The following is a 12,361-nucleotide window of genomic DNA, read 5'->3' as shown; positions in this document are numbered from 1 at the left end:
GAGCACCTTGCAGCTGTACCCAGGCCAGGTAGGGCAGAAGGAAATGTGCCATGCCACAGGGAGATGGAGTACTCTCAGTAACATCCAACGTGGTATTACATCTCCTGATGAGACAGCACTCCTGCCAGGTGTTTACCCTGCCTTTACCATGAATGAGTAAGCAACTGGCACATACCTAAAGAAATGCTCCCGTCCTTGGCCAGCCTGTGCTTTGGTGGGCTGCAGCCGACAAATGGAAGTGCCCGTGCATGAGACTGGGGGCCAGAAGAGTGCACACCTGCACCCTGCAGCCCAATCTCCTGCACCTCTGCACCCCTGCACAGCTGCACACCTGCACTCCTGTACCCTGTGCACCTGCATGCCTACACTCCTGTACCCTGCACTCCTGTATCCTGCACTCCTGTACCCTGCACACTTGTGTGCCTACACTCCTGTACCCTGCACTCCTGTATCCTGCACACCTGTACCCTGCACTCCTGTGCCTTGCACTCCTGGATCCTGCACTCCTGTACCCTGCACTCCTGTACCCTGCACACCTGCACGCTGCATCCCTGCCCCCTGCACCCTTACCTTCCTACACAGTTGCACCCTGCACACCTGCACATCTGCATTTGTGCTCTCTGCATCCCTGCACTCCTGCACGCCTGAACAGGCTCTTCCAGCACCTTCCCTATCTCTTGGGGGACCTGATGCAGAGAGGGCAGGGGCAGGAGGATGGGACATGGCACCCCAGGGTCTTTGCTACAATTTGCACTTACAGCTTTGATGCACATTATTCCTGGGTTATACCTGGCTAAGGAGACAGTAGAAAGTACACTGCAAAAGAAACTCCTCTTTTAAGACTAGAAATGGAAATGAAGAAGCCAGGCTGATTTGCTTGTCACTACATTCAGATTAGACAATAGTGCTACCATGCTGGCAACTAAATTAACAGCATGGTTCCCTAGGCTGCAGTCCCAAATCCTGGGAAGTGACTGAAGGAAAACTTTTTCTTTTTCTTTTTTTTCTTCTTTTTCTTTTTCTTTTTCTTTTTCTTTTTCTTTTTCTTTTTCTTTTTCTTTTTCTTTTTCTTTTTCTTTTTCTTTTTCTTTTTCTTTTTTCTTTTTTCTTTTTTCTTTTTTCTTTTTCTTCTTTTTTTGTCTTCTTTTTCCCCTATTCCTTTTTTTCAAATGATCTTGCTACTTGCTGCTTGCATTTCCCTATGCAAAATTACCTAGCATACAAAATCGATGTCTCACTCCTGAAAATAACCATAGGACTCTCTCCTTTCCCTGCTGCAACTGCTCCTCTGGGTGGCAGGCCCGGGAAGACTGCCAAGACACTACAATCTCCACAGGAGCTGGCTCATCCTTCTGTAATCAAAAGGGCACGTTAATTACAACACTTGCCCAGAAAAAGATGCACAGCAACTGTCAGTTAGAGAACGCTGCTGCATCCAAAGCCACCAGCAGCATTTTCCTCCCTTCCAAGAAGGGCCCAACATTTAAGCCCTAGCTAGATCTTGTCTTGTGAGCCTAAATATGACTTCAAAGGGAAGGCGAGAAGGGTCGGCAGCTCCTGACCCAAGGAGGAGACAGGGCAGATACATTCCCCCAGAGGCAGCAGCACACAGTCTAGGGGACGCAAAGGGATTATTCAACCTCTCTTTCACGCTCTGTCCCCTCCTTTCCTCCTCCTCTGCTGGGGGCTCCTATGGCAAACACACTGGAAAAGTAGGTAAGAAATAAGCAGCACTATGCTAAAGCTCTCTAACATTAGACTCTAAGTGTAGAGGCACATATATGCATTTAAGAGTTTTATGCTTCATTGTTGTGACTGCATCCATTCTGAAGCAAAAATAAAGTGGAGCCTGCACCCACAAATGCCATGCCCTATCCCCACCTCCACCCTTCCCTTGACAGATCACTTTTAACCTCAGAGATCATCAAAACAGCATACTCCTCCATGCTTTGCTAATTTTCAGCTATTTTCAGAAAGGGAAATAAATACCTGTGGTGAATACATCCAGAGCTCATTTTGGAAACTCCTTGTGGAGGGGGCAGTGTTGTTGTTGGGCAGCAGCAGATACCTTTGCTGTGTCCAGCACTGCCATGCTCTGCAGCAGATGCCTCTGCCTTCTTCGCTGGACTCTGCACGAATAGGTCTGAAGCTGTTTGTGTCTGTTTGTCCGTCCCAGCTGGGCTAGTCTGTTTGTCAGGTGGGCAGTTGAGAGCACAGTGAGGTGCATGACATTCAGAAAGGGACAGCAGGAGGATCTGCTGTCCAGGCTGCAGAGATGGGGACTCACATCTCTTTCAGTGTGTGACAAGCATGTGACAGGTAATGTTTACGTAACATCTAAGAAGGGTTTCTTTGGTAATTCCAGATTTTCTACAAGCATTCATGACTAAGGGATTAGTGACCTATGATGCAAAGAGGAGTAAAACAGACTCGAGAAATGGCACAGAGGTCACGTGCGCTGTTACTGCATTAGGAGCTGTGGCCCCAGTCCTGCAAAGAGTATTGCCCAAGCCTTAAAGGTTGGTGCTGCTTCGGGAGTCAGAATAACACAGAGTGAGCAAAACTGCAAGGATTAGCCAAAACAGGGCATGTGTGCTTTCAGGCTGCAGTCCACCCAGAGTAGGACCGTTTTTAAAAAGTTGTTTGTACTTTTAGCACCTTGAGCCACTGTCTTGGCTTTTGTGTTTGGATGTTTTCATGATAAAGCAGTAAAAAATGTACCCACAGAAAAAATGCCAAAACAAATATTCATGGATTCATTCCATAAATTCTCATGCTTGAATATATTCACAGTCAAAATGAACTGTAAATGCCAATGTCGCAAATGACTCATTTATGCTTACATGAATATTTCCAAATGTATTTGGGCTGCATCACTCATTGCAGAGAAGTGGGGAGAAAAAAGGAAAGAAAAGGAAATAATTATGGTGAAGAACAGCCAATCATAGACTCACATTTATCTTAAAAAAAAAAAATCTTAAAAAACAGCCTGAAAAAGCCCTCAGGAGAATGATCACAAGATGACCCTGCTAACTTTTGAGCTTCTGATTAAAACAGTGTTTTTAATTACCATTCTACTGCAAAAAGCTGGTGCATTCTTCCTTGATAAACACCTTGGAATGCTTTTGGTATAACAAATAATGTAAATGATGGGGTAATACCCTTGCCCTTTGCAGCTTGTCTGGGCTCTGGCTATTTGGAGGCTGAGGGAAAAATACCCATGGGTTTGTCTGGCTGAAGGAACCACGGCAAGTCCCCCGTGCCTTTTGCTAAGCTCTGGCTGGAGGTGCTCCTGGCCAGCTTCTCACAGTATGTATTCACACTGCTTTGTCAAACTCTTTCTCTTAGGATTCCTATTCTTTCCCAGAAACTGAGTTATCACCAAGCCTAGGAGCAGCAAGTTTGGGTTATTCATAACCCCCACTCCTGACACACGGTGAACATTATGTGGAATTTTGTGAGAGGTTGGAAGGTAAAAACTCTGATGTCAGCACAAAAGTTAATTTTCTACTGCTTCTCTCAGTGTCAGGAGGTAATTTCAGGAATTCCCTACTATATGCTTTAAAATTTGTCAGCTTCATAGACATTACATGAAGGAAAAAAAAAACAAACAGAAAAAAACCAAAACAGGATAGTATTGGGATCGGATGTTTTGTCTATAAAAAAAGTCAGCTTTTAAGTATAGGGTAAGTGCCATTTCTGCCCTTTTTCATTAATTATTCATCACCTGGTAGTAACATTTTGATTTACCCCCTCAATAGCAGTTCTATATGCTACAGTCCCCTCTTCTAACCAAAGAAATATGGAGAAGCTCCTTTACTTTAACCAATCTTATGGACACACCATAGTCTGAAATGTAGCACTGCAATGGTCTCATATTTTCTTATGTTTTGTATTTATCACTGTGTGTTTTACTCACCAAGAAAAGCACTTAGGATTTCTATTTATCTCTCATACAAAATAATAAAATAATTTGCTTCATCCACGTGAAAGATACAGTTTCTCGTTCACCCTGAAATTTCCAGTTTGCCTCATTTCTCTTATTTAGCTTTAATTCTTAATTAAAGTACACAGGATGAATGAAGGAGATACCTTTAATACAGCTTTGCTACTGTTAGATATCTATTTGCCCCTTTCAAAAAACCCCAAACAAAACAACTACTCAAGTGGCAAAATGACAGCAACAAGTAGACAAAGGGAAGTGTTAGAGGCAACTCAGAACTGAAGTCCACCAAGTGCTTTTCATTCTGGTGTTCCCTTTAAAGGCTGTTCGGTTGGAGGTGTGCCATTCTTCATCAGATTCCTTTCTCACCCTGCTTTAAGAGGGTTTAACTTTCACCAGAAAATGTTTATTGTAAAAACAAAAAAAAAAAAAAAAGAAAAAAGAAAAAAGAAAACACCAAAAAAACCCAACCAAAACCAAACAAACAACCCCACCCCCAACCAAACAACTGTTATACAGCCAATGCAATGTGCCAAACTCTGAGAAGTGCCACCTTGGTTTTCGTCTTTCTGGGATTTAAGCAGTTGTGAGGGGAACAGCTGCATATCTGTAAGTCCAGGGCAGGTGGCCCCAGTCAGACACTTGCCACTCACAACCACAAAGCTGAAAAATCTGATCAGTTCCTTCAGAGTCCAAAAAAGTTCATGAGTTCCAGTTTCTTCACCTTTTACTTTTCTATAATGCAAAATAAAAATCCAGTTCAAAACTGCTGAGTCTCTTTCCCATGGCTGCATTCAAGAAATAACTTTCACTGCCATAAAAAAATATTCACACCACTAAAAAACCCCCACGATTTCCTCTGTTGCCTGTATGAAGGCCAGTGGTTTTGCATCACCATCCATTATGTCATTTGACTCTTTCAGAGTAGTCTGGCTGCAGGTCTGGGTGTGGGGTCTGCTTAAATAGAAGTTCAATGTCTTTGGCTCTCCTCTTGAAACAGAATGACTTTCCTCTCCAAAACAAGTCTAAAGTATCACCCTTGCAATGCCAGGTCCTTTTAAATCCCGTTGTCTTTCCCCGAGCAGCAGGACCACGGTGGGCTTGGAAAAGGGCAAGGGGAGATCTGAGAGTCTTTGAGTCAGCACATCAGCTCAGAAGGGATCCACCACAGAAGGAGTAACGGCGAGCTGCAAACCAAGACCAGAAGCTGTTACAAACTGACCCGATTTCAGCTCTGAATGCCACCATGTCTAACGGGTAGAGAGCTACAGGGGAGAGCCAGGGGAAGAAGAATGGAGGACAGCTCTAAAACCAGTACAGATCCTTGCTTTTATCCTGAGGTTGCAAACCTGAGAATGGAGAGAAGAAAAAAAAAAAAAAAAAGGAAGAAGAAAAATAGGTACAGGCATTTAAGAACAGAGGAAAACAAATTGCATTTCTTGCCAGCTGAGATCAGTCTAAAGCATGGGATCTCCAGAGCCCCAGGAGGCTGTGAAGCAAGAAGAACCCAAGCCAGACTGGAGAAAGTCCCTGCTGTTTAAAGTGAGGACACCATAAGGAGCCATTAGTGGATGCAATAACGAAACCAGCATGGAGCAGACCTTCCTTCCCTCCACAACCACAGACTCAGGATCTGTCACTGCTGACTGTGCCTGCACACCCATTTTTGTCAGCGCTACAGCCACAGTCTTGGTTCCAGACATCCCAATAGGCACCACCAGGGGAAGACCACTGCCTTTTTTGCTCAGCAAATGCAACTGTGCTTTCATCTCAAAAACTGGAAGGAGAAGGTGATTAAGGAAAGGAGCTATTTCATGAACCTGCATGGTGTCTAGAAATGACCCCTCAGGGCAGCACATAGATGGGGCCAAGCAGTGACCTTTGGGGCTGTTCTATTCTGCTCCTAGCTCTCGCTGCTCAGTGCAGGAGCAAGACCAGGGCCAGAACAAAAGTACCTCAAAGCAACCTGTAGCCTTAGGGAATGTTTGAGGGCATCAGAAATTCAAATAATGTTGTGGAGATGTGATGTGTTGGCCTGTCCCATCCTTCCTCTCCGTTCTTCACTTGCCTGGCCTGAGAGACCCAAGAAGAGCACCCAGGGCAGAGCTCAGGTGTCACATATGGGGCTTCCACCCTCCCTTCATTTCCCTACAGCAGAACCTCAGCCACCCGCCCTGAGTCCTCCCTACTGCTATGGACGGTGTGGAATCAGGGAGCAGGGTTGCAGCTGAGCCAGGGCACCCGGAGGGACCGAGGGCAGCTCATTACCTGTGTCCACATTGAGGCCAATGCTCTGTGCCATGTCTCCTGTTGCGCTGGGGAAGGGGCCCGGCGTCGTCCAGGCCGCAGCAGCGCCCGCTTCACTCTTGCCCAGTTCGCAGGGGGGGCTGACCGGTGTGGACACGGAGGCGGGGGTGAGGCGGTGCGGGCGGACGGAGGCGGTGGGCACCAGGAGCGAGCCGTAGCGGGGGTCGAAGTGGGGCCCGTAGACCTCGTGCATGGCGGCGGGGCGGGGGTAGGCGGTGCTCTGCGTCCCGATGTAGGGGTGGTGGTGGTGGTGGTGGTGGTGGTGGTGGTGGGCATGGTGCCAGGGCTCGGGGCCGCCCTGGTGCAGGTGGCCGTGCAGAGAGGCGGGCGCGTAGGGGTCGGTGGCAGCGGCGAAGGGCAGCTCGCTGTGGGCGGCAGCTGCCAGGGGGCTGCTCAGGCTGGCCGGGACCGAGGAGGGCTGGTAGGTGCTGTTCCAGAAGGATGGCGGGAAGATGCGCTGGCTCATTGGGAAGGATCCATCTGGGTGAAGGAAGTGGGAAAGAAGGATGGCGATGAGCACACCCCACAAGACTTGATCGCCTTTCCCTAGGGCTCTGTCCCTCCCTGATCCACCCAAACCAGTCCTTTCATTCCCTTTATTCCACGAAAAACTGGAACGCATAAGAACTTGCTCCAAACAAATACGGATTCCTCTCTGATTAAACATCCAACACACCTATCCTATCTCTTATCCATGGAGCTGCAGCTATATCCTCCAGCTTTTTCTTACTATGTAGATGGGCAAAAGAGTGTTACCTAAGGCAAGAGAAACATCTCTTTCCTTCAGTAGTGGAAACTGAGAGCTACTATACACCACTTAAATGTTCACGGTTGGGTTTTTCTTGTTTGTTTTTGTAATAATCTCCTTGTCTATGCATTTATGCCCAACGCTTCCTGAAAAGCTGCACTGCTGCCTCAGTACAGTAGCAAAGTGGGCAGGAACAGTGAGAGATGTGACAAAGGCAAGTTTGAATTACTCAAATATCTGGGGGCAATTCTCCATCTATTACAGCTGTCTGTTTCTTAGGTATATTGTCAGCCCGTTTGGGAAGCCCTCAGCAGAACTTAGGAGATCGGCAGGGGAAAGACAAAGACCCTACATTTTCTTAGCCCAGTTAGCAACATGCTAAAGAGGGACTGGTGATCATTAATATCACAAATGTTCTGTATGAATAATTGGGAATGCACACTGTTCTTGAAAGAAATAAAACTATCTTCCTAATACTCCTTTGCCAGGGAAGTATGTCAGCTCTGAGCCTTGGCATTGCTTGGGAGAAGGGGAAGCAGTTCATGATGAGCAAAAAAACCTCCTCTACTGCCATCAATTCCAGCACTGAATATCTCTCACCCGTGAAATATTCTTGGACACTACAGACAGCAATCCGTGCAAGGTCTGGGAAACCAGCCCTGGCTGAGCAGGTGGCCCTGTGAGGGAGAGTTACTAAGACTGCCCACAAGGAAGTGCCAGCCCTAACTCTCTGGCAGATGGAGTGTGGAGAAGATTATTCCCCTCTGCCCTGACTATCCTCGTGGGCCTGTCCAGTGTGAATCAGGCATGGATACAGAGAGCTGTGCATAAGCCACGGCCTTGGCCTTGACAGCGCATGGCCATGGGCAGGTTTGCAAGCCCTGTTCTCAGAAACTTTTAAGAGTCCTTGTCAGTGCTCCAGCAACAATCAGGGTGCTGATACATGCAGGGCAAGATACAGGGACACACAATCATTTCTTTTAGAGGTGGGAAGCTGATCAGATTGTTCCCACATTTGCTTTATGCTTTGATCCCATCACTATGACCGCTCTAAACTGAAAGCTAGGGTCAACAGGGAATACACTGGTCACGGTTTCAGAGTCACTCTGTGGCTAGTTGGGCAGTAGCCCTCTCCAGGTAAAGCACCTGCAGTGAAAAGACAATTTGTTTCCCCCACCGCTTCTCAGTCTGCTCTCCCTGTGTTCCAAGCCCTTCTATATAATCTGAAGGGCTTTATTCTCTCCTTTTTACCCTAAAAGGGCCAAGCAGCTGGCAGCTCCTAGATCCCAGGGGATGCCCGCCGGGCACCAGCCGCTGGTGGGAGGGAGGAGGGAGCTGGATTCGGAGCCGAGGCGGGGAGGAGGTGCCGGCCCAGGAGGCGCCCCCGCATCTCCTGCGCCCCGCATCCCCCGCTGCCCGCATCCCCCGCTCCCCGCATCCCCCGCGCCCCCCGCGCTGGGCGCTCACCCCGCCAGGAGCCCGCGTTCCGCGCCGCCTTCGCGCTGCCCAGGGAGAAGCTGCTGGGCTGGCTGAGCGCCCGGCTGAAGTGCTCATCCACCACGGCGCTGATGTCCCCCTGGAAGTAGGTGAAGAGGACACAGCGGGAGCTGATGTACTCGGCCTCGGGGGGTCGCTCCTTCTCGGGGCTGCAGTCCTCCTCTTTGATGCTGGCCGCGGCGTGGCTGGAGAAGGAGCTGCCGGCGCTGGCGCTGCTGCCGCTCTCCGGGGCTTCCTGCATTTTGGAGTAAAAGGCGAGTTTCTGCAGGGAAGGAAAGAAAACGGAGCCGGTCACGCAGCACACCAAGGTGCGCTGGCCCGCCCTGTGCCATCCGGCGTGCAGCGCCGAGACCTCTCCCGCGGTCCTTCGGAAAGGATGCCAAAGTCTGCTCCTTGGCTGCCCGCCGTTCCCTCAGCATACACCGCAATCCCCACACCCCCATATCGCCCTCTGTAGTCCGGGGGCAGCGAAGGGACTGCAAATAGGGCTGGGGGAGCGAAACCCACAGGTGCCGAACGGGATGGAGCAATACAGCCGCCGAGTGGGGAAGGCGCGGCCGGGCGGGGGTCACACCGCCGGGTCCCCCGCCCCAAGCCCCTCAAAAAAAGGCTCTTTGCAGCTGGCTTCGGAGCGGACTGCGGCCGCCAAGGGGCTGCAATGCCGGGGCACGGGCAGGCGACGGCCGAGCACCCACGGAGCAGCGCCGGCAGCTGGGAGAAGGCGGGAACCCCTCGGTCCCCAGCTCCGAAAATCTATCTGATGCCAAGAGTGTCCTGTAACCTACAGCGGCGAGGTAGAAGCAAAGAGGGGGAAAAAGACTGACAGTCTCAAACACGCTTCAGGGCAAAACTCAGCATTTCCCTGGACATCGAGAAGCTCCAGGTATTTACTACAAAATTAATCTCCTTTTACTGGATTCCCCCGAGTGGGAAAACAGCGGGCGTTGTGAAGTTTGCCGGATGTTTCCCTTCTTCATGCGCCTTTAGCGTGTCTGCAGCTGCTGAGAGTTTCTTAGCAATAAGCGCTGGGACGCGGAGCCCGGGCTTGGCCGCTGCGAGCAGAGCCTTGGGGCGGCCGGCGGAGGAAGAACCGAGAGGACGGGGCAGAGTCTTGGGCCAAGACACGCGGTATATTTGATAATGTCACTCGTCGCGACGACCGCCTTTCCTCTTGGCTCCCTGTTCGGCCATTGAGGTAATGATCATCCCCCTTAATAATGTCATAAGCCGGGGTTGAGAGGGTGGTGGGACGGAAGGCAAGATGGGGAAAGACATTATCTGCTATTTGTGAGGGTTCTGGGCCCCGCTGCCGGGCGCTGGAGCGGACACAGGGACCGCTGTATGGCGGGGTCTGCACCCGCCTCGGGCCCGGGGCGCCGTTCTCTATATCCACCCCCTTTTTCGTTATGCTGGGGGAGGAAGGAATTAATTTCTGGAAGAGGTAAGGGCGAGGGGAAAACTGGGAATTCAGAGGGGTTGAAAGGGAAGCGGTGTGCAGCAGGTGCAGCCGGGGGAGCCGAGCCTGACCCACGCGGGACCGTGCGCGTCCCGGCGCCAGCAGATCCCCGCGCAGCACGGGCCGTGCGTGCCCGAAACATCCCCGCGGCCGGAGCGATCCTTTCCTTGAATCCTCGGCATTAGCTGATACCCGCGACCTCCCGGGAGGAGCTACACGCAGCGAGGCGGTGGGACGTGGCGGCAGCTCACGAAGCACCCGCGGGTCTCGCAGGCGACGGCGGCCGCCGGCAGCCCGGGGGCCCGGGGGACCTCGCCAACGCCGAGAGCGCCCCGGGAGAGGGGAGCATCCCGTAGCCCCTTGCTCCCCTTCGCGGCCGCGGTTTCCTCTGCCGTCGCCAAACCGGGCAAACCCCGCAACCTCGCGTCTCTCTCGCCTCCCCCACTTCCAGAGCGTAACTCCGGAGCACCCCTCCGAGGCGGCTGTAAAATCTCTGCACCAGGCGGCTTCCGTGGCAGCGGCCGGGATGCCGGCGCGCCGGTGTGAGCGACGCCCCGGGAAGCCCGGCCTCGCAGCTCCCGACGGTCCCCACACACATCGCTACCCCGACCCGCCGCGCTCAGAAGTAGCCCGTCCCGGTAAAGAAAACAAACAAGCAAACATTTAAAAGCAAACAAACAAGTAAACAAACCCCCTAAAAATCCTTTTGAGGGTTAAAATCGTCCCCTCTCTCCAAAGGCATCCCGTAGTCCGTCGTTTGCCGCCGGCGTACGTACCCTGCCGAGCCCCGCGCCAAGGTGGGATGCGGTGCTGCTCCGCTCACCATCGCAGGCTCCCAGATCTGCCCCCCTCCCGCCCTCCCTTTCCCCTCCCCTTCTCCTTTTCCCTTTTTCCCTTTGGTGAGGCCCCAGATGGCCATCCTCCAGACGATACCCCTCCCACCTTCTGCCTCTTCACCGCTGTCCCCTACACGTACCTGATGGTAGGGGCTGTAGGCTGCTGCGAAGTAGGGCTGGGAAGGACCGTAGACTTGGTACATAACATCCAAACAGCTCATGGCTGGCCACGGCCAAGAAGTATTTTTTTTCTCATCAACTCGTGCTCTGCAAAGTGGAGTAATGCTTCGGAGGAGGGACGTTCCCGGGGGTTAAGAGGCACCACGCACTGGTGGGAGGAGTGAGGGGGGATGAGGCCGCGCTGGGCTGTGCCGACACCCCCTCTCTGCCTTCTTTCTCTGCCTTCCACCCTTCCTATAGCGTGGCTCCCTCCCGCAAATACGCCGGCACTGGAGGGGGTCCCCGGCCGCCGGAGGACTTCCAGCCCCGGGCCCGGCGGGTGGCAGAGGCGGAGGGAGCAGGGAGACTGCTCGGGAGCAGCGGGGCTCCAGGCGCAGGGGGAGCTCCGGCCACGCAGGAGGCTGGCGGGGTGCGGGGGGAACCGGGGGTCGGCGGAAGATGGGGGCTTACCCAGCGGGCCGACCCATCTCCCCCTGCTTTTGATTTTATTTCATTTCTTTCATTACATTCCACGTGCCTCCTGTGCCGGGTGCTGCCCCGCTGCCCCCGGGGAGGATGCCCCTGCCGCCCCCCACACCGTCGGCCCCAACTCCCGGCCCGGGCGAAGTGGAACTCCGGGAAAGGCCGGGATCTGGGTGACCCTATCCAAATTCCACCAAGTCCGGCGTCCGCCCGAAAATGCCATCTCCAAAGCCACACGAGTTGAGAGGGCTGATAAACCGAAGGAGGAAAAACCAGTTGCTCCCGAGGAGGAATCTCCCCAGAAACTTAAATCATTACAAATCCCGGGAACGTCGATGCTTTTGCATTTAATAGAAACTAAAACAACGCCGGGGGCAAAGTCACTTCAAAACAACAAATTATCGTGAAGGTAAACTGGATTTACTCCCTGGCTTTCTGCTGAGTACGACACGCAAAGTTGTAAATAGGTGAATGTATCTTCACTGCTCATTTTAAAGGAGTTGCATAGGAGGCAGATTATTTTTTAACAGAGATGTAAGTTATATAATATCAACTCTTTGAAATGTTCAGCTTCATGGTACGGGTCACAACTACTGCGAGAAGAGACTCATCTTGTTTTCTTTTGAGCACCTGTAATAAAGCAGAAAAAATATAGGAAATGCAAGGGAAATAATATTACTCAAATTTCAAATGTTGATTGGTTATGAAAGTATTGGGGAAAATCTGAAAAGAATGAACACTTTGAATTTTGAAGACCTGGAAATATTTAAATTAATTTTAGCAGAAAAACATCACATTTAAAACAAAGTGTTGACTCTATTTTGTTTTCTTCAAAATGCAATTTTTATATTCCAAGTGCTAGAAATTGTTTTGAATGCCTGCTGTTCACCAAAATCATATTTCAGTGCCTGATGATCATGTTTCAATGTTTT

At 51.1% G+C, this 12,361-nt stretch overlaps 1 protein-coding gene across 1 annotated transcript; it reads right to left on the bottom strand.

The window, feature by feature from the left end:
• Nucleotides 1-5,113: 5,113 nt before the first annotated feature.
• VGLL2 (vestigial like family member 2) lies at nt 5,114-11,008 on the bottom strand (the record flags this gene model as incomplete). The annotated part of the gene is made up of 4 exons (XM_084202523.1): nt 5,114-5,292; nt 6,212-6,730; nt 8,466-8,757; nt 10,928-11,008. 4 exons carry the CDS (start codon nt 11,006-11,008, stop codon nt 5,249-5,251), a joined length of 936 nt encoding a protein of 311 aa, XP_084058649.1. The 3' UTR covers nt 5,114-5,248.
• Between the last annotated feature and the right edge of the window lie 1,353 nt (nt 11,009-12,361).

Source organism: Fringilla coelebs (assembly GCF_963513975.1).
Source record: "Fringilla coelebs genome assembly, chromosome: 3".
NCBI lineage: Eukaryota > Metazoa > Chordata > Aves > Passeriformes > Fringillidae > Fringilla > Fringilla coelebs.
Note: the sequence above shows the minus strand (reverse complement) of the source record. Positions and strands in the feature narration are given on the sequence as shown.